General features: G+C 41.1%; 1 protein-coding gene across 2 annotated transcripts in view; it reads right to left on the bottom strand.

Moving 5' to 3' along the window:
* The window catches only part of ANKS6 (ankyrin repeat and sterile alpha motif domain containing 6), a 42,332-nt gene extending 21,204 nt beyond the window's left edge, over positions 1 to 21,128 (bottom strand). The window contains exons 1-7 of one of the 2 annotated variants that reach the window (XR_012833896.1): positions 20,585 to 21,128; positions 16,220 to 16,719; positions 12,025 to 12,069; positions 8,404 to 8,608; positions 5,236 to 5,342; positions 3,637 to 3,785; positions 457 to 667 (exon numbers count right to left, since the gene is read on the bottom strand). Coding sequence is in view for 1 of the 2 variants with exons in the window: in XM_075744645.1 (XP_075600760.1) it covers positions 457 to 667; positions 3,637 to 3,785; positions 5,236 to 5,342; positions 8,404 to 8,608; positions 12,025 to 12,069; positions 16,220 to 16,719; positions 20,585 to 20,934 (1,567 nt within the window). In the remaining variant the exon portion in view is untranslated. The remainder of the gene's footprint in view (positions 1 to 456; positions 668 to 3,636; positions 3,786 to 5,235; positions 5,343 to 8,403; positions 8,609 to 12,024; positions 12,070 to 16,219; positions 16,720 to 20,584) is intronic. The other variant, XM_075744645.1, reaches the window with a different exon arrangement.
* Between the last annotated feature and the right edge of the window lie 2,019 nt (positions 21,129 to 23,147).

The raw sequence follows: 23,147 nt of genomic DNA, 5'->3' as shown, positions 1-23,147 counted from the left end.
TACCTAAATTAAAATTAAGCCAATAGTCTTATTTCACATCACAGACTGTGGGGGTTTTGCATGGAGAGCTGTACAATTTCAGTAGATGTGCTTTACGATTTGGGCTTTTCCAATCTTTCTTCTCAGAATTACTTACTTATTTGCTTAAACAAATTGGTTTTCATTACATAAATTAGTTTATCAAAGATACTAACAGCTTTTGAGTGACCTGTCTCTACTGTCCAATTTAATGGTGCTTGCTACAGAACAGTAACATTGTTATATTAGCATTTTCCTGCTTAAATGATCAGCATGATCATCAGTCAGGAGTACAAACATCTCTCTTTTTATGTACTACAAATACATTACGTGTCTTTTCAGTTATATTAAGCTAAATAAAAACTAAATAAATTAGAAATAGTATCATCTTGACTATCCCACGAGAGCTCACTTCCCATAAGACAACTCTGGCTTTACCACTAGCTTTGTTATTTGTGATCCAAGCTGTAGCAGCATCAGGGTTTCCAAAGGTGTCTCTATCATTCTGGGATACTGCTTTTATGGTGGAATTTAATGATGGTTCAGGCTCATCAGGAAAAGGCACAAACTGATTGAAAGGAAATCCATGGCGCAATGTCTGAGTCAACTTCAGCTTGCGGAATCGATTGGACATCCTGCTCCACCAGGACTAGATTGATAAGAAGACACAACAATTTAGTTCCAACTAAAAGAAAAAAAAAAGAGGAAAAGAAATGTACAATTAAGTAATCCTCACTGCAGTGATAAATGTGTCAAGAAGTTTTTGAGATAAACTACAAAAGCAACGTTAAAGTGGTTTGCAATTATCAACAGAATCCTTCACCATAATTTGTATGCATAAGATTCATCTCTTTCCTTATTTTTCATCTGGCAAATGCCTTACAATTTTTTTCCACACTATCTGGAAAGACAAAGTAGGTAAAGTCATTAGGGTAATTTGAATAGGAAATTTTTACAGCTACATGGCAAATATTTAATCTTCCCATTAACTTCCTGTTTCACCATCCGTTCTTAAACTCTCTGGCATCAATGAACTGGCATGTATATTTTCTGCTTTTTAGAGGCATGCATAGAAGTTTATCCAATCTGCATAAAAACACCACAAACCATAGGACTACTGCACCTACAACCTCCATCCATACAAGTGTCAAGTATATGGAGACTGTCACATGAGAGGACCATCTTTGCTCAAAATTCATCCAAATATTTACAGACTTATACATTTTTACAGGCAGTGCAAGACGTTTCAAGTATTTAGCGGGACATTTCTCTAGACTATACCAGACCTATGGGCTATATTAAAAAGATGTATGCAATCAGTATTAAAGATTATGTGGCTTGCAGGTACATCAGTCAGATTATAAATATCTTCTGATTATTTCTTAGTAAAGCTTCTTCCTCCCTTTCTGGAACACTTTTTAAAAAACACAATAAAGTCATGTAAAAGCGATGATATTTCATCAAGGCAGCTTTACATGATATCCAATCCAGATAACACACTTTCCTAGTTTACTCTTTATTCTTAGCCATTCCTTCTCACCATACATATTCCCCTCTCTCCTTGGCATTTAACATTTTTAAACTGCTTACTGATATATGTCTTCCCAACTGTCATATAGTAGAACTAAGTAATATAAACTGTAAACGTCTCCCCTGTAAATCAATCCTTCCAACAGATGATCACTAAAAAGATTTTAAATTTGCACAGAGCATTAGGATAGAGTTTCAGACCTTTGTATCTCTTTGGAGCCATAACTAATAAAGATTTACATTACTTTCAGGAACAAAGACCTGATGGAAAAAGGCAAGAGAGACAAATAGTTCTAAGAATGCACTAAAACCCACACAGTTCAGCATTTAGTCACCTTCCAAAAGGAAATGAAAGGGCAAAAAAATCCATCTAGTTTTAACTCAGAGTACAATGAGCTTACAAAAGAGACTGCTTGCACAATGCAGTTTGTTTGCTACAGGAGCAAGCTAACTACAGTGAACAAAAAGATCACTTCTAAGTTCCTATCATCTTCACAGTGCTTCTGCTTTGTTAACACATGCTCACGCCACAGACTAACCCAAAATGGCGTAAGTACAGCCAAAAACTTCTGCTCTCCAGCAAGAAAGGAATGATAATGGAGAGCTCATGTTGTCCTCTGGTGTTAAGTCTGGTGGTCTGAGCTCTGGAGTTTCCAGTCTGCTGCTGCAGAAGGTTGTGGCTGCTCCATATACCCTACCACATCACACACACTTACAGAAGCTGGAATAAAGGACTTTGAAGCAGCCAAGTAACAAAAGTGCATTTGTGGTTAGAAACACTGTCTGTCAAAAGGTTGAAATCTAGTAGCAATGGGAGAAAGCAATAGTATCAAAGAACAGTAAAATGGTGTTGCCACTTGAGAAATACCTTAGACATCTGCAACGACATTTGGAATAAAGAATAAGGGGAAGAAGTGGAAATCTCTGCCCTCAAACAACTTCTGTCTAAAAAAGAAACTGAATGCGATAATTCACACTGCTCTAATACTGACATTGAGAGTATAACTTGCTGAAGAAGCACATGCAGGAAGAAAAGAGAGGAAACAGAATTTTTGCATATGGAAAAGCCACAATTTCATTTTCAAGTCCACAAAATGGTGACAAACAAAGTTGTTAACAGTTCCTGTGTGAAAGGGGTAAAGAATGAGATCATGGTTATCCACTACATAATCAGGAGGTAAAGGAACAAGGGCCTGTATTATGCATAAATCACAAATAAATGAAACACACAACAAAATAAAAAGTCTACTAGTTAATCAGAGAAGTGATCAAACAGGAGACACAGAAAATGGTTTGTTTTTTTAAAATTCAAAAGCAGCCTATTTGTAATCAGATATTTTAGTATGAATACTGTTAACAGGAGGAAGGTAGGAACATATGTGCATCTGCTTAACAGACTAAGAACATTTAAATGAGCTTACATGAATTAAAACCAGACAAGACTGATTAAAATTATGCTAGAGTAATTATGGACAACACAACTTCTGAACAAATACTGATTATCTTCAAGATAAGTTAAGAGGATGGAAGAAGTTGCAGAAATCAGGCAAATGGCAAATACATAATCACCCTTACCCCAAAGAGGAAAATCTGAAAATTTACTGGCAAAAAAACTTAACTGGAAAGGACGTAACTGAAAAAACAAATACCCGTAACACATCCACTCCAATTTCAAAGGAAAAAAAATAGCCAGGAGCATAAGAACAGTCTACTAAAATTGGAGTACATTTGGATTTTAAAAGCAGATTTAAAATTAAGATCATAATCAAAATTCAGTTCCAAACTTATGAACATGATATCTTCCAGTACTTAATTATGAGATCTATTTGTAGGCACTGAAATGCTTTGACGCAAACTCTTCCTTAGAAGTCTTCCCTTTGCTTTGCCACCTGATAAAAAGAAAGCTGAACACATGCTACATTTCATACAAACAGGAAGCACTGTCAACGAGGAATTAAGAACCATCACCCCCCAAAAAAAAACCAAGTTACGTATTAGACCTGAGGTACTTCTTAGGATTGACTTTGTCTGCTTCATACATTACAAGAAACAATATATTGGTTATTTATTAAAAGTGAATATACTTACCTTTAGACCTCCTTTGTCATCTGGTAACATTGGGACATTTAAGGATTGCCTACTTCTGGAACAAGGCAAAGATGATCTGTTGTTCAGTTTATTCTTGTCTTTGTCTACTTGCATGCATGCTGATGCCAGTAACCGTACAAGCTCTGTGTCTAAAAGAAAACAAATTAAGATACTGCTTAGTCTGTTTTGCTTTCCCCAATTACGACTGATAGGCTGACACTTTCCCTATAAATCCCATATGAGTAGTAGTTGATCTACCTTTCAAAAACAAAGCAGATGAATCCCCCAAACCTTCTTTCTTGGCCTGTTTTCCACCCTTTCTCCCCACACAGTAGGCTGCAGTTTAAAGTTATTTATTAATAGAAGTAAGCATGCTATGCAGTCAGAATCAGTCATATGAGACCTGAACTGCCTCCTCTCGCATTTTGTAGAACGATATTGCGATGCTCCCTCTTCTCACCTGACACAGAAGAGAGTAGAGAAAAATGAGTATTCTTTCTTCAAGCGTAGGTTGCAGAAAAGAAGCTTGAAATTAAATCCCAAAGAGAAAGGAGATGTTCAGCCTGGACAATGAAGAGACTGAAAAGACACAGTAAGAAAAAAAGTGGACAAAAAAAAGTAAGAAAAAAAGAAAGGAAGAGGAAGAAAAGAGAACAAGTATGAGATGGGGACAGGAAAGCAAAAAAAAAATGTTCTGTAAATCTGTATTTTATGCAGAAGCCAGGAAAGCCTTTCAGAAGGGCACATAGAACTGACCTATATATTCCTCTTGCTGAACAGGTAACAAGACAAACTACCCTGTCCTACAAGAAGTTAGTTACAAGAAAAAAAAAAATTCATTGTATTTACTTTCTAAAATTTCATACTATTAGTGATCTACTTTTAACAAAGGAAAGGTGTCTGCTAGAGACCAAAAACACCATAATGAGTAAATACAGAGAGAACAAACATTAGTTCCATCAGAAGTAGTGGGTTTTGGCTTCAGATAAAGCAATTCAGGTACCATGCAAGGTTAACAATAACAAATCACATAGGCTAAAAAAACTACAACAAAACCTAAATGTGTTTCATTGAAGTTTCCCCAAAACATGCTGCCTTTTTCTAAAACACTCCCATAAAAACAGTCTGAACCCTGAAGTATGATTTATTCTCAGCCTTTACAGACCTGGCAAGAGGTTCAGCCAGGAATTCACTAGTTTTGTTCTGATTATACTCTCTTTGTCCTGTCCCTTTACTACTGTTTACTAAGTGGAAATTTCTAGCTCCAGTTGATGGCTCTGTGCTAATGACACTACAGAATACCAGGGTCATCACAGTCAAATGCCACTGAACTGGCTCTGGTGACACAAACAACACACTTTGGAGCATCTTCAAAAACGAAGGCAAGAGGAATGTGCATAATCTCTTATCCTATAAATGTATGCACTCATCTAACTAGTTAACTCAAACTCCACCATTTTCACACAGCATCCTTTCTTGGTCCAGTCCAGCACAGACCTAAAGAATACTTCCTAGCAACTTTAATGTATTTTCTAGATTGCAAGGGATGTTTATCTGCTTATGTTGTACATTTCCTCAGTGCTCTTTGAAATAGCATACCTGGATCATTCAGCAGCATTATCAGGTCAAAAGCAGTGTATCCATTTTTTGCGCGAAGATTGACGTCAGCTCCTTGATTTAACAAATGCTTCACAACATCTTTGTTCCTTTAGGGGAAGAAAAAAAGGCATTGCTTACATTAAAAAAAAAAAAAAAGGAAAAAACCCAAAAATGTAATACTTCATTTTCATCCTTTTATACCATTGCTTCTCAATTAGAGATCAGAGTTTTACCTTTTCTATAGCTAATCAAGTATAAAATTTGTTCACAAACTATTCAGAAGCTCGCATGATTCCTTTGTCAGTCACCATTTATTCACTATGAATTACACTAATCAACATGCAGAAAGTCAGCCTAAAAAACCTAATCTGAATAGTCAGTTTCTTAAACTGACCCTTTGGAAATGAGTCTGGAATTTTTTGCCAAACACCTTGCCAATGAAAGGCCATTAATGCCTAGGGCAAATAAGCAGATGGAAAGACAAAGGTCAGTCCAATAGTCATCATACGCCATCACTAGTACTTAACACAACTCCGTATTTAGAACGGGTAAGAAAGTGCATATAGAAAAGCCAAACAGACTGAAGATAATTTATAAACTCCAAATAGTACTTCACTTAGAGATATAAACTACATAATTGAGAAGGCAGGCATATTTTCACTTCCTTGAAGTGTTTAAAATGCAAAACCAATCAGCATTAAACGATAACCAACACCAACACCTTCAACAAAAGCTCATAAAAGCTAGTTGCATAAAAGGAACTCACCCTCCCATTCCTGTTAGCCCCTCTCCCCTCTCATACACCTGAATAAATAAGCAGGACTTGCCTTGTGAATTTAAAACAATACTGTAATTCAGCCTACAAAATAAGCAAACAGACAACAAAGCTAGGGAAAATATATTTAATACGTAACTTCTCTTGAGCAGAGAGTGACCTTGTATAAAAGCAAACTTTGACATGCATAGGCAACACAGAACAAAAATGTTTTAAGTAGCAATAGCTGACTGCAAACTCTAATACTGATGCTGACAAACAGTTCTCGACCACTCCACTTCAAAGCTTTACTTCTTATTGTATGGATGAAGTTTTCACTTCTGGACTCACTCCATAAAAATCAACCTAAAGTAGAGCAGGAAGGTTCCTTCCCTCTTCTAACAAAATTCTGCTTATCCCCACCACAGCTCCTCTGCATACTTCCCATTACTTTCCTTAAAACTGTGTCATCCCCCCATACTGCTTTCCAGTCCTGCATCTTGAGGGCACACAGAGACACAATCCTTTAGTGCTGCTGGCTCACACAGACCTTGCCTGGTCCCTCCTTCATACCAGAGACACTTCACACCACTGTTGCTCGGGAGAAGGGGTGAGCTGAGGCTGTGGACGCTAAAGCTTTCCAGTTTGTTATTAAAATTTGCAACTGGCTCATGCCGACCAAGGAGAGAGGCTAGGACACAAAGTATAGAATTACAAGTGTAAATATTTATTCATGCAGATGAGAAGTCCCAGCCAAATTGGGGCACCCCAAATGTGGTTTCACACAGGGTTCTTGTACCCTTCAAGCATTTAGGTACAACACGATTTGACTAATCACTAACATCTACACCACCAATTACTAATCAGAGTAAAACTTTGCAGAGCAACTATTTCTGCAGTATTCTTGCTGCTGTTCTGTTCATCCAGTCTGGAGTCAGTCTTGCTATCATTACTTATCTAATGACACCACACAATACTGAGAGGGTTTCAAAGACATGTTAGAAGGGCTGTGATGCTGGTGTTAACTTGGTTGACTAGGAGTATCTTTTAGCCTTCATGGACAGCTCTAAACTTCCAAGAAGCCAAGTCCTTACTTCCAGGGCTAAGATGTCCTTCTGGTCCTTCCACTGAGCAGGTGTCCTTTAGTTTGTTTTACTTCAGCAAAAACAATACCAAAGCCTCCAGTAAAATTCCACTACCTCAAACATCAAGTGTATTAACAAAGTTAATAGTCTCATACTAAAAAGACTGATTCATATAATAGGGAGGGGAATTTTCATAACACAGTCCTCCGGGAAACTGAAAGGGCAGCATCTGAGCACACGTAGCACTCAGCTGTGCTCTGCGCTTACACAGACAAGAGGAGTGAGTGAGTACCAGCAAGGGGACGTGCCAGTAGCCCTGCAAATCACTTTCTGCTGGCTGTTTCTGCTCCAGCTGGGCACTGGGGTGGCTGCTGATAAGCAAAATGGCCGCACTGGGAAGAAAACATCTTCAGGCACTTCTGTGAAATGCCTACCACTACTATCAGTATTGTGTTGGTGAGGAAGCAGAGAATCTCATCTCATGGAGGTCTCAGCAACTACTTCAGAAAATTTTCACAAAGCAATGACAACCTGACCTATTTGCCCCCTTGTTGCACTTTCATAGTCCAAGGGGATCTGCTGACCAGAAATAAAAGCTGGAGCAGAATATCTGCATTTGTACAATTAATATCAGCATTACCAGGCAGTGAAGTGAATCTTCACCTTCCTGAGGGCCTCATCTACAACAATGGAGAAAAGTTCACCTTCCTAAACTGAATATCCTGTATTCAGGCAATGCCAAGTATACTACAGAGTGTACATGTGAAGTACCAGGCCAGTTTCTGGGGTCTGACTCTGAAATCCCTAAGTGCATTTATATCGTAGCTTTAGAGGAAATGACAATCAGTTCTCCAGTGGTTGCATTTCAGAAAACTCGATGAAAACTAAAGTATGAATAGGGGAACGTAAGACTGGAAAATATGGTACGTAAAAGGGTGATTGCCTTGAAGCTTCCCAACTTGATGTAAGCCTACAACCCTGGCAGGGGGTGATACTATCTCACAAAACACTAAAAAACATCAAAGGATGGAACTTGGAATCTGCGCTAAAGTTCCTAATGCCTGCCTGGAGCACCATGTTCCCAGCACGTACTGAGCAAGATTCAAGTTCCCAAATGTGCCACTCATTCTGAAATCCAAACAGCATTCAGGCCTGCTCTGAAAAGCTGGGGGCAGTGCAAGAGGCATGGAAAACTGAGGCTGCAAGTCTCTCAATTTCTTGTAAGACCCCTCTGCTTCCAGAGTCAGTATCAAAAAGATTGCTTTCTATTGGGATGCAAGAAGAATGACACTTCTTTACTGCTAGACCCGAAGAGAGCATGTATCTTACCCGTGGTATGTGGCCTGCATTAGTGCTGTCCAGCCATGAACATTATCCTGTTTGTCAATATCAGCATTTTTCTCTACAAGGAGCTGAACAAGGGGCAGCTGTCCAGTTACAGCCGCAATCATTAATGGAGATGCGCCATCAACATTGGTAATATTGACCTGACTTGAGTCTTCATCAACAATCTCTTTAACCAGCTGAAAGTTTCCTGTAAAACAGTGATAAAACATAATCTACGTGAGCAACAGAGAACTGCTTAGCCACTGGATTCATATGTATTTTGATTTGCTGACATTGGTCCACATTTAGTGGAATCAAAACAGAAAAAAATAAAGTACTAGAGCAACTGCAACACTAAAGCTAAGCATTTGGACTGATCTTTGCTCTTCCCAGGCTACATAAAATTGCAGCATAAGCACAAGGCACTGTTTTTCCTCATTTTCCCTATCTGTACACTTATAGTACAATCCCATTACATGAACCATTTCCTGTAATTAACAACTAAGCTATAAAGGTTGTACAAACTGCAGTGCATCCCACATGTGAAGACACAAGTAGGGAATATTTTTATTAAATTGTCATAAGGTGATGTCATGCAAGGAAAACTGATGATGCTGAGACATCATGATTTGTCCTTCAGCAGGACAAAGATCCCTGTTGCATTTCCATAAGCTGAAATCACAGCAAGCAGGAATTTTAGAACCAAAGAGAGTGGGTACAAAGGCACTCTGAAAGGTGATGGAGGCCATCCCTTACCTTAAGCATATAGAACAATGCCCTATGTCACACTGACCCATAAGTTCCTCTTACTTTTAAGAGGTTCACTGATTCTCAAAACTTCTACTGATACAATTCCACAACCTCCCAAGGAATTAATCTATTCCAGTGCTCAACTTTATTATGTTCTGAAAGCGTTGGTTTTTTTTTTAATTCTGCCTCCAATATTTAAACTAAATCTCCAATGCAAAACTTCCCTACTCCTTGCTCAAAAGTAATGTATTATTCCTGTCATCTTTCTAGTTCTTTGAAAGTGAACCTAACGTTCACGTTTCCATATAAAGAGGCTGGTAGTCACTGAATTCTTGTATATCTACATTTAAAAATGTATGAGATAGTCAGGGTCATCTTAAGCAAAGAGCTTAAGCTCACCCTGCTCCCATATTTTTTTGATGACATACAGCAGGCAAAAGGGAAGAAGCTAAAAGGAAAAAAAAGATCTCTGTGACTCAGTATGTAACACTGTAGGAACAGAGGCAAGCAGCAAATCATCAACTGCCATGCAAATGGAAAAAAATCTCACCTTTAAAAAAAATCTTCAGATGGTAAACTGCTTCATGACATGAGCTGCCTTCAACTCAATCACTGGCACGAACATTTTCCTTGGAAAGCCAGTCTGAATCCCAGACAACCCCTGCAGGCACTTGGATGCACTCACTGAAACCAACACCCACCCATGCCACTCAGCTAATTTCGTGGAACAGGAAAGATACAAAACCACAGAACTACTTTTTTTATGTCCTAATTTAGTAAAAAACAGCAGGTAGTTTTTTTAACACAGACCCACATCACAGACTTTGTTAAACAGAAATCCTGGAACCAACAGATACTCCAGCATTGACTTTGAACTCTGGACACTTCTTAACCTAGTGAGTCGGCTTTTTAAGAGTGCTGCCATCCATAGCCAAGTATTTCAGAAAAAAACAAGAGGAGTATGCTGACCAGTATTAATTTGTCTCCCCCTCCTAAGACTCCTTCCAACCCAGCACTAGTGTTTATAAATCTCAAACTAAAAGTCACAGGGGTACAAGAAGGGCCTCTAAAATCTAACAGACCTGAGGCTTTCCCAGGAAGAGGTTTTGGTAGTTTGCATGTGAAGAATCAACATTTAAAAGACAGCTCTGGGTACTGCTACCTGCTACCTCTTTCTTCTCCACTATTCCATCTGCCCACTTCCAGTTCTGGCAGCCTGAAAAGCCATAAAGTTCCTGAGACAGTGACTTATGATGGTTAATTAAAAAGCAGCTGTTAAACTGTTTTGCCAAACCCAGGATAAGATCTGAACTCTTAAGGCCAGGCTTGACCATTTAAAACACACCTCTAACTTTCCAATAGGAATGCAGTGACAATAAAACTTGGAAGATAATTGTTGATTTAAAGATGCATTGCTGAAATCCATTTAGACAGATGTTGAGAAAAAATGGTATTTTCCTTCACAAAAATCACTCATTTACTACTACTGATAATAATAACAATCATTTGGAAACTACGAAATTTGCTAACTCAGATCTCTTTTCAGGTTCCAGCTCCCTATTGAAAGCAAGAAGGTGAAGCACACCAAAGGCTTTATGATTATGTTAACAGTCAGAAGCGGGTACATGGACAAAAATGCTGAAATGAGAGGCAGTTGTGCTCACTTGCTCTGTATGTACATATCACAGTCAGGAGGGGTAGAGTCAGCTTTTAGTGTGCTATGATCAGATTTTCTATGCCACAGACAGCACAGCCCCAGTAAGGACTATTAGGTCCACTCCACATACAAGGCTGTATTACCAATGTTTCCTCATTGTCTGGGGCATCTTAGTCCCAAGTAAGGGCAGGCTGACTGGAGAAAAAACAAATCTCTTAAGTCTCATGGGACACCCCTCATGACTTCACTGGACATAAGATATAATCTTAAATAAGAATGACATCTTCCAATAAAAGAAAAAAAAAAAAGATCCATCAGGACCTTTACTGCTGAGGAACTTTTTTTTCCGTCTATATAGCTAGGATTGTTGGCAACAGGCTAAACATGCTATCATATAGCTGAAAACATATTTAAATGGCAAAATACCAATTGTAAGAGCAGTAATCAGATACAGTTCAAAAACTGAATCTCTCTAACCTGTCAAAGAGATTGCAAACAGAGCAGAGCTTTCTCACCTGTGACATTATCAGGAACCTCAGCAGAAAGTGAACAGTCCTGTTTTCCATGCCAAAGCCATGAGATAGCAAACCTCAGGCCAAACCCATCATTTCAGCACTTTTTCCTATGCTGGAAGATCCAGGAAAATAGGTAACCAGAAAGCAGTTTGCCATCCACCATGGGTGCAACCCATCAGAGCCAGGGCCAAATTTAAATCAACAGGACGGCACTGCCTCTTTCTGTTTGCCATGGAACAGTTTTACCAGTTGTGTGCTCATGAAAGTCACTCTTGCTCATGAGACAACATGCAAGATCCGAGACATTTATTCTTTTCTTGAAGCAACTTTGAAGAGCAATTACAATGCTCATATGGAGTAGAGACCAGTATATTTTTTGCACCAATCAGTACTTTTGTCTTCATGCTTCAAGTTTATCAGGAAGGAAAAAAATGCTATTAAAGGTAACATGGTCTTGGACTAACTGTAACTACTAAATCACATCATTTTGGCATGAAGGGCACAACCAGGGGCTCATAAAGATTTTCTCATATTGGAATGTGAACAGAAATAAATGTATTTTTAAAATGAAAAGAAAATAAGGAAAAAAACCCAAAAGTCACGTGTAAAAACAGAACACATATCGGTTTCCAATGTTAGCAAACAAACATGCTCAGAATTTACAAGAATCAGACATGGTAGAAGAATCCTGTCAGTACTTACCCAATTTCAAAGCATGAAAGACATCAGGTTGCCTCTTTTCTGTATCTGGAAGAAATATAAATATTCCTATTATCAATCATTTAAAAAGCAAAAATTCTAGTAGAAATTTTCTAGCAAAACCTATATTGTCTAGACCATGCTTTTGCCAAGAAAGGTTGGACCAGATGATCCTTGTGGTTCCTTCCAACTTGGTATTCTATGATGAAAAAATTTACATAGAAGTATTTTTGACATACATTTAATAAGAATAAAGAAAGCACTGATTACCTTTATATTCCCTTTGGGAAGAATGGCTCACCTGTATTGTTGTCTGTGCAGAGTTAAAGCTACAAACTATAATAAAGTCTTTTGCCTTTCAACTTCCATTCTCTATCAGGAAATTGTATTTGGAAACTTCTGTGTTTCCTGCCTGGAAGACTAAAATATCAATTAAAGAACCACAGTATAGTTCTGTGGTCTGGAGCAAACCTCTGTACAACAGCAAACACTCAAATAGTACAGGATTGTTTTGAAAGGTGACTCAAAAAGAGTTTTACAAGGCATCCCATTTTTATTTCCTCCTGAGTGTTGCCAGGTTAATTTGTGAGGGTCACAAAAATAACAGTGATGATTTAACTACACTATTGCTATTTGTGCATTAATAGATATCTTTCAGCTCCCAGATCATCATCCCCATAATAAAAACTGTAATTATTACCAATTTTAGTATTTCGAGTGAAGGATCTTTCCTTCAAAATGCCTTCAAAGTGCCTTGGAACTGCTGACACTACGTAAGATGAAGGAAAAAAAGTGACACATTTTGCACCTTCCACTCAAGCCAGAAAAATATATCCTCCTCCATCTTCCAAAGCATTACTGACACTACAGAACCAATGGGCTAAAAAAAATTTAAGGAAAACAAGGAGATGTTGAGAGATTTCCCAAGCTTGATTCTGCCATTTTAATGATAATACAGAAAGGTTAATGTTCATAGCTTTACTCCAAAGGAAGTCATTTGAAAATGCTGAACAAAAGCAATTGCTGGAAAGCCCCTGAAAACATGAGAAACTCTTAAGACTGGGACAGCAAGCTGTGGGTCCGACATTTTCTCGTGGTACAGAAACTGCTCTTATTAGAAGAAACTGTGTATGAGCTCACCATTGGAAAACAGATTTCAAAAGAATAGTTTAGAAAAGGACCAGACTCCGTACTTGGCACGTAAAAAGCCTCGAAGAGAGGCAGCTTCAGGGAGCAGGAGACCACGAGGAGAAGCCAGAAGGAAGGACTGTTGTCAGGGTAAGCCGAAGCAAGGACAGGGACACAACACAGGCAACACCCAGGCCATTTCAGGTGGTTTTGAATTTTTTACTGAAAACAGCCCTGAGAAGAGAGTTGCTTTCTTCAGGGAGGCAATTTGCCCTATCTATGGCAATGGATGAGAAGACAAGTTCCTTTTCTGCTGCCTTCTGTATGAGGGAAAGGATCTTTTTTCTTCCCAGGATATACAAGATTTCAGTGCTACGAGGAGACCAAAGCAATGGTCAAAAACCAATGCAGAAATTCGTGTGGAAGCTTAACATTTTTACACACACACCCCCTCTGCCCCTGGAAACTCCTCCTCAGCAGAGGTGACAGGAACACTCACCTGCTTTAACACAAGTCCACTCTTAAAGCTTAAAGAGACTTCTTCAATACTTTAAGTGTACGACTACAGAAGCCCTTCAAGACTCATCAGACCAACTCTACTTGCACGTATGTTCTGTGTATGTGCAAATGCATGGGCAAGGTATAATGCGCTGCACTACTGAATCCCACAGATGCCTGATTCTCTCTGTGTACTGTAACCAACTGATGTGTATTTCTCAGAGAACGGTCATGAGCAAACGCCTACCGTCAACCGGTTCTGTCTGGTAGTGTGGCTGTATGAAAGCCCTAGCTCCAACTTAACCTATGAGTCAACATCCGACTACATTAACATTTTCTCTGAAGCAGAAAAATGTCAGATTTTTGTCCTAGATTCTTAAAGTACAAGGGAAGCTTGACCCTTGGAATGACACCACATTTAAATAAAAATTAACAATTTGGGTGATTGTGGACACGTCCACATGGTAGTGTAATAATACACATAAATAGGTAAGATTTCAATAAGCCTATTTGGGTATCACAAGTGGCAGAGACCTTGGAGTGGACTATCCTACCCTACAGGCTTTCTGCCACCACAGCTGGATAGGTGGCAGCACCTGGAAAAGGTTCTTTCTAGGGCTAGCCACATCCTTTGATTTCATAGAAAGTACTCCAAAACTGAGAAATCCAGATGCTGCTCTTCCAAACCCTGCATCATAAAGCACAAATACCTTGACAAATGTCCCCAAACAGCCACATACAGAATAAGGTCCCAATCTCTGAAATGACTTACTGACATTCAAATGTCCAACGCAATGTCCAAACCAAACTGTCTGATTTCAGGAACAAATTTAATGCATTTCTGTTAGCATAAACAAACTTCTGGAGAAGGAAAAAGAAGCAAATCCACAATACTGTAACAAAACTAACATAAGACATTCATAACATCACCAGCTAGAAAGAAAAGCTAATTTGGAAAGATATCTGGAAGAGATACCCACAGTAATTTTTTTTTAAAAAACTAAATTCATTAACATTTCAAACTGACAGGTGACAGCAAGTAGGTTTAACCTTCATCTTCAATAAAAATAAAAATTCTAGGAATATAAAAATATAACAAACTGTCAACAGAATATAAATTTGCCTAGTAATTTAAAAAAAAACTTGGAAAATTACTGGTAAAGACACACAATATACTGTTCTGTCCTTTTGGCTGAGTGTGCAGTACTAGATACACTGGTTAAGACTGAAGGAAAAATGATGTAGTCTAACTTTGCTCACATCTTCCCTAAGCCTTCAGATCACCTAGTACAAGATATTGCTTCTCTCTATGAAATCCTGGATTTCTTATATCCTTCCACACTCATGGCTAAAGCTATATGACTACCACACATTCTTTAATTACATGGTCACAAAATGTTTATCAATTCTTTTGTCTAATCAGTGCACATAATAAATGCATTATAGGGTAGAATTAAAAAACCATAAAAGTAGCATTTCTTACATTTTACTTGAGATTTGCACTGAAATAATGTTATTTTAATCTAGTTTTGTACACACGTGAGCACAGTGTGCGTGCCTATCTGCGTGTGTGCGCACATAGGCATATTCACATTTGAGGAGAAGAGGTTGCTTATAAATTTTATGAAACCCTGAAGTTAATTAAGTATTCCCCTCTCCTGCAGGGAACAGAAAAGTAGGGGACATGCCAACTCGTTATTCATCCACATTAATATTTGATTTTCTCAGAATACATAGTCCACTATCAAAGGACTTTGAGGAGGTTTTATATATTCAAAGAGTGCTAGAAGAAACCATGAGGTTAATCTCATCTGGCTTTCTGCATGTCACAGGCCTTGTACGCATCACCCAGTGAAGGCAATCCGATGATGAGTTTTAGAAAGGCATTTAACCTTGATTGCAGAGATTGCACACCTCTACTAAGTCACTCCAGGTCTACGCCTCACCACAAAGCATAGTGGCTTATTTCCCATTCAAATTCTTCTAACTTTAAACTCACAGGTTTTTTTCTTTGGCTGCCATATAAAAGGGCCCTCCAGTACTGGACTTCCTGTCCTTAATGTGGACACTTTATTAATCACACCTCTTAACCACATCCTCATCAAATTAGACAGATTGAACTTCTTCAGCCTCTCCTTACAGGGCAGATTTTCTAGATTTTTTTATCTTTTAGGTTTCCTTTGAGCCTGCAACATCTTTTCTTTGATATCCTGTTCTGTTTTTTATGTCTCTTCTTTAGTGCCATTTCAAGTAGGCCTTTGCAATTTTCTTCCTAAATGAGCACCTGGATCGTGTGTTTAAAAGCAAAAATCATTTAAAATATTAAAACATTTTAAAATGTTTCACATGATTTTTATTGCAAGACAGGAATCTTGTCATGCTAACGTGGAGCAAATCTCCAGAAGTTGGGCATTCCTGCCTCACCTGAGGTAGGTGTACCTACTCCAAAATTTTAAAAAAAGTCTAGTCACAAATTATAAGGAACAACATGTACATACAAAATAACCCCTTTGATTTCTAAATATGCAATCAAAACTTGAAGAAAACGAAACAAAAAACTAATGCTCCATACCTGCCTGAGGTCTGATCGTTGTAAGAGATTCCAGGTAGTCTTTCATGTCTTTGTGTTTGAAGCCAACAGAGATTTCAAAAGGTGTCTTATGTAGAACATTCAGGTGATCGGGATTGGCACCCTTCTCCATGAGCTGCTGTGCCAAGCTCACCTTTCCACTAACAGCTGCCAGCATTAAAGGGCTCCAGCCCATAGTCTTCACAGTGTAATTACAATCAGCTCCCCAGTCTAACAACAGATGTACTACTGCCTCATGTCCATGTTGAGCAGCTGCCATTAGTGGAGTGATGTCAGGAAGGTCATCTCTGCTGCTGCTAAGTACACTTGCGCTAAAATGGTCATAATTATCTACAAAAGCTCCAGATTCCAGCAACAATTTCACCATGCTGACGTGGCCACCTCTGGAGGCCATTGTGAGGACACTGGCTCCCAACTTATTCTGTGCATTGAGATCAGCACCATTCTCCAGCAAGATGTGAGCCACACTTAGATGTCCAAACCTTGAGAGAAAGAGATAAGGAGGAGAATTAACACCTTGGATAGCAGAGGCTTCTCAAAGAAAAGTGACATACTCTCAATGCAGAAAACTTGGTTACCAAATTGGTCTATTGACTAATATGCTATGTGGGATCATACACGCACCACTGAATGTGACTGTGGTGACCTTACTGGAGGGGAGCGATCAACAGCTGAGGACTGTAAACTAAACCATTCCGCATGTACCAGCGACCATGCTCATAAACCAGGCACTGATTTAAGAGCATGTTCTGGCCCAAGCAGCAATGTGCTAGCCCCATTTTCAACTGCATGACATCAACACATAACTTCCATAAACCAGAGAGTCACTTTCATCCTCTTATTTCCAAGCCTGTATCATTTAGGAATCAAAACCGGTTTGTTTGCAGAGATCTTAATTAAGTACCCTCATTACTATTGAATGAGTAAAAACTTCAGAGAGTCAATGCCAAAGGAAAGAAAAAGACCGTTTTATGAACTGGATAGCCAATCTTTCATATTTGCATCATCCCTTGCTTTCCAGTTGTGAACCATCAACCAACCCCCACAATGGAAGAAGGCTCAGAGAAGACAGGCATGTGCTCATGAAGCTCAGGGAAGAACACAGAGAATGGCCACAGCTGTTGTAAAGAAAGCTAAACTTCTCTCAACACAAAGGGAAACCAGACAGTGTCCCTTGTTTTAGAGAAACAGCTCTACCAGCAGAGTGGGACAACTGGCTGCGTGACTGGCCTTCCCTAAAACAATCAATAGAAAGTACTATCTTCCCGACTCAGCCAGACCAGCATGGGGGAAGTGTCTATGCAGCTCAGCCCAACAGAGCACCGAAACTGAGCAATCAACGAATCAAATTTTGAAGAGAGCAAGGGGCTTGAGCTGGCTTCCAGCAACATAGTCCTTCCCAGCAACTGTGGACATCCAGCATCATGATGCTGAACGTACGGGGACCGGTAATGGGCGTGCTGTTTGTTTTGTGGTTCAACTGTGTGTTGCAGTTGCTATGTTAGGTTTGTGTTATGTTTTCAGGAGACTGCTGTATCACCGGGCCAAATCAAAATCCTGTATAACATCAAATATTGTCCAATAAGGAAACTTGGGATATCTAAAAGAACTTGGTCAGAGTACTGAACTCGGATGGCACTTTCACCAGTAACCCTGCTTTGATACCACTTGACTATCAGAGGCTCTGGTAGTTTGCCATTAAGCAAAAGACAATCATGCATGCCATACACCCAACCAGCTGGTCAACCATGAGAAAATTAAAACCCTTTACCATTCCTCAGCTCAGGAATCCCACATTTTAATAAACATAATACAATACAGGCTGGGCAGAGAATGGACTGAGAGCAGCCCTGAGAAGGACTTAAGGGTGTTGGTGGATGAGAAACTCAACATGAGCCAGCAACATGCACTTGCAGCCCAGAAAGCTAATTACATCCTGGGCTGCACGAAAAGTGTGACCAGCAGGCCGAGAGAGGTGATTCTGTCCCTCTACTCTGCTCTTGTGAGACCCCACCTGGAGTACTGCATCCAGCTCTGGGGGCCCCAGTACAGGAGAGACATGGAGCTGTTGGAGCGAGTCCAGAGGAGGGCTACGAAGCTGATCAGAGGGCTGGAGCACCTCTCCTGTGAGGACAGGCTGAGAGAGTTGGGGTTGTTCAGCCTGGAGAAGAGAAGGCTCCGGGGAGACCTTATAGCAGCCTTCCAGTACCTAAAGAGGGCCTACAGGAAGGCTGGAGAGGGACTGTTTACAAGGGCATGGAGTGACAGAACAAGGGGCAATGGCTTTAAGCTGAGAGAGGGTAGATTTAGATTAGCTAATAGGAAAAAAATTCTTCGCTGTCAGGGTGGTGAGGTACTGGAACAGGTTGCCCAGAGAGGTTGTGGATGCCCCCTCCCTGGAAGTGTTCAAGGCCAGGTTGGACAGGCCTTTGGGCAAGCTGGTCTAATGGAGGGTGTCCCTGCCCATAGCAGGGGGGTTGGAACTAGATGGTCTTTAAGGTCTCTTCCAACTCAAATCATTCTGTGATTCTATGACAAGATGTGTACTTTGTGCTCTCATTGCACATATCATGCATTACTATATGCTTGTGCAGTGTTTAACACAATCGAGCTTTGATTCTGAAAGCAGCCTTTGTACACTGCAGCAAAGCAAATATTAGTTAAGGAAAACCCAAAGACTGCTACTAACCACTAACAGCAGACAAGGGACGAAAACTCCCTACTTTCCTTTCAGAAAGTACATAGTCGCAGAAGGAAGCCTCCAGGGCCTGTCTAGTCCTTAGGTCTATCCTGGTAGCCTTCACTGCGTCACCTCAGTAGAGCCTGCAACCACTGTACACATGATTAATTTTATGCATATATGCTATCTCCTGTCCAATCTCAACAGGACTTACCACAGACAGAAAATTAAACATGTACTCAGTTTGAAACCTATGTTTGTACAAACACTATGTTTCCTTTTTGGTTATCCATTAAAAAGAAAAAAGAAATATGCTCTTCCACTTTAAGCCTTCTCCACAGATTTCAATGATATCTACAGTACTTTTCAAATGGAAGCAAGTCATTGCTTTAACACAGTGAGAGGGTTACAGTGACTCGAGTTTATTGTTTTTAGAGAATGAGCGTATGGTTTTCATTAAGAGAAAAAAATCTAAGAATGTTTCTGCAACTTTTTTCCTTTTTTTAACCTTCATAAAATAACAAAATTGTTAAACCTTGTCTTCCTTGTTCTTACTGGGAAACCAGCTGTGTGACTCATTCTTTGGGAACTTTCTATGGGCTTTAATTGAAAAGAGAAATGTTGACTTTGAAACAGACTCTTTTCTTCCAAGTATTTTAATCTGTTATGAAACAAGAAAGAAACCAAACCCAAGAAACATTTATCTTCTCAATTAAACATTCTATTATTACAGGAAAACCTCACAAAACACCTCTGTAAACATGTATATGTACTTGTATATTTAAAGATAAGCACAGATACAAGCATTAGCAATACGGGAACCTCCCACAACCCAGCAGTGAGTTACACGAACCACAGCATCATTGATGCAGAAAGCAATCCAGTTTTGTCATTAAAAACCTAAGCAATGCTTTTCCACATCCTCCAGTGAGCCATTTAGGAAAAATATAGAAAAGCCAAGTGAAATGAACTATTTCTGTTTGCTTAGTATGCTTTATGTCAGAGATGACTTTTCAACAGGTAGGTAAAACACACACATACTGAAAAAAAAACTAAGAGAAAATTAAGTAAGGTTGTGCACATGCCTTATTTCCACAGAAGGAAAGCAGGGAGCACTGTTTTCATGTTCAGGTTACCTCTGAACTGCAATTCTGCCCTGGCTTTACCCAAGAAATAGCATGCACAGCTTCAATCCCCTTAACTATTAAGGAAAGGAAAAACTTAGCAACCCAGTGTAATACTTATAAAAACTTAAACTCGACAACCTCTCCTCACCCACCCCCGGGGAAGGCAACAGGTTACACACACCCCCACCCCGGGATAACAGCCCCTACACCGGCAACGAGCTACCGCGGCCTACAACATGGCGCCTGCCCGCCCGCGCTCACACACGCTGACCCGCCTGGAACCCCCGGGTGCTCCCGGGCGCCCTCCCTCAGCCTGGAGAGCTGGATTTCGAGGGCGAAGGGGCCGAGCGCCGGCGGCAGCCCCGGGGCGGGGAAGGGAGGGCCGCCGAGGCTGAGCCCTCGGCCTCGGCGGCCCTCCCTTCCCCGCCCCGGGGCTGCCGCCGGCGCGGTAGCCGCCCCGCCGCTGACTAGGCCAGTACCCCGCGGTGAGGCAGGGCGGCAGCTGGAGAACCCCCCTCACCTCGATCCCCCCCTCCTTACCTGGCCGCTTGCATCAGGGGGCTCCATCCGTAGTGGTTCCTGCTCTGTACCGAGGCCCCCTTCCGCAGCAGGAACCGCACCAGCTGCTCGTGGCCCCCCGCCGCGGCGAACTGCAGCCCCGTGTTGCCGGCCTCGTCGGTACAGTCCACGGGCACGGCGGGGGCCGGCGGGGCAGAGGCTTCGCCGCGGGGCTCTGCCACCGCCTCCTCGGTACCGCAGGAGGAGGGGGCCGCCGGGTCGGCAGTGCCGCCTCCGGGCAACCCCAAGAGGCGCTGTGCGGTCTCGCAGTCGCCCTGCTCGCAGGCGCGGAGGAAGAGCTGGACCTGGGGGGGAACCCCGCACTCCCCCATGGGCAGCGCCGGCAAGCCCCAAGCAGCTCGGCCGCCCGCGACCGCCCCCGCCGCCGGCGGCTCGGCCGGCCGCCGGGAAGGCAACGGGGAGGAGGGGACTCCGCCGGCGGGAGGAGGCCGGCCGAAGGCGGCCGCAGCGACCCGACTGCTCTCGCACCGCGGGGAGGGGAAGCCGGGCTGGGCCGGACACCGCGCTCCTCGGAGAGGGTAAGGGGCTTCCCCCCTCTGGGCGCGGAGCCTCGGCGCCTGTCCCCGCCGTGCCCCCCTCCCCTGCCCTCGGTGACACCTCTCCTCGCCCCAGCCAGCGCCTAGGTCACCGCGGCTCCTGCCCACTTCCCCAGGTGTTTTCTGTCATCCACATCTGGGCTGCTGCCGCTTTCCATGCCACCTTCCTGCTACCATTACTGACTCCCATACAATGAAACGTCTCCGCGTCTTTCTGCCCGGGGTCGTGGCAGTAAGGCTTCGCGATGGAGATTATTCGCTCTCACCGGACACAACAAACCCCTTTTTCCTGCTTCCATGTGAGACTTCTACAGCCTGGCGCTCTCTGTCAGCTCCACTCCGCTTATGTGATTCTTCAGCCTTTACTTGCACCTTCCTACTTAGTTTTTCCCTTTAGCTCAAAACCAGTCTTTTTCTCACTGAAATACAGGATTCACAGTTGAGTCACTACCCAAAAAACAAATTTCCTGCCCCCTGATAGCGCCAATCTGTTAGGCTTTTGGTCTAAGGAGTTTGAGCATAAAACTGTGATTTCTTGTAGCCTTTCTAAGTATCTTCTCCCTAGCTTGAGCCTCCCAGATAACGTGCAACCTTTTCTGGGTTATATTGATTTACAAAGTGAGAAAAAAATTACAGCACTGATGAAATAACTCCCGAACTGCAGCTGACCAGTCACTTAAGGATATTGTGTTGTGTCCCAATAAGCTTGGGCAGGTCGTTCTTTATTAAGATCAGTGACTTCAGTGTCAGCACATGGCACGCACTGCAGTGGTGGAGGGTTTGGGGACAAGAGGACTAGGAGACGCTATGGGGAGTGTACTGAAACCACCAAATGCCACTAAAAGGAAGCCATCCCCCAGTTTTAGGCAGTGCCATCCATATCTTTACAAGTCATATGGCTTTCTGCCTCTGATCCACTTGCAAATCCGGATTGCCAGACCATAATGGCAAAAGGCCAAACAAGTTACACTTGGAGAAAGATGCCAGCAAACGAGTCCTGGCTGCGTTTATGGCCGCTTAAACCAGTCATCTGGGAAACTACTGTTCACAGCAAAGAAAAAAAAAATAATTACTTACACCTTTTCAAATTTATTATTACAGAAAGAACAAATTCCCAGACAGGGTAAACATTCAGTGATGCTTCCTCCATTACAGATACCATGTATTAAATCATGTAAAATATGTAAATATATAAAGTATGTACTTATGTTACATAATTTCCTTAAGCATAAAGATACGTATAGTCGTCATCATCAGAGGCAAGATAGGTAGGCTTTTGGTCTAGCCAGTCAACCATTCTTATGTTACAAGACTACGAGGAGCTCACCATTATCAATAAAGCTGGATGGTGCAATTCACTTTGTGTAAGATCTCAGAGCTTGGAAGGAGGGAATGGCAAGAGTGATTAATGCAATACATTATTCATGATTCAAGAAAACTGGGTCATACTTACAATATCAAAGTGCGTGCTTGGATATAGTCAAATTAGTGACACGATCACTCCAATTTATCTTTGAGATAAGCTACTGAGCATGTTGCTCATACAAATTTACGTTATGTACCTGATGATTACGCTATCAAATTCTACTAATGGTTTGAAACTCAGGACAAAGATATCATGAATGTAATTAGGAACCTAGCAGCAAAAGATGCGACTCTTATTTTAAGAAACTCGTAAGTAAACCACAGGAAATATTTGTTGCGGTTTACAAAATGAGAGGAAATTATTTGTGCTAAATTCTGCTGCTGTCATCTGATGGTCATTACTGTCTTCAGTCAGCATGCTAGACATTTATATGGATCTGATCACTCAGTGATTTCTATCACTGATACAGAATCAAAATATCATGAGCCAAGGGAAAAATAATCAGATCTCTTCTGAAACAAATAAAGTGCTATAGAATATTCTTATGGTGATGCAGTACCAAGCTCTCCAGAAAATATAGGACTTGATTTCTTCACCAATGAAAGAACAACCTAAGCCTTTC

Source organism: Balearica regulorum, chromosome 2 (genome assembly GCF_011004875.1).
Source record: "Balearica regulorum gibbericeps isolate bBalReg1 chromosome 2, bBalReg1.pri, whole genome shotgun sequence".
Lineage (NCBI taxonomy): Eukaryota > Metazoa > Chordata > Aves > Gruiformes > Gruidae > Balearica > Balearica regulorum.
The sequence above is the reverse complement of the archived record's forward strand: the minus strand, read 5'-3'. Positions and strand labels throughout refer to the sequence as shown.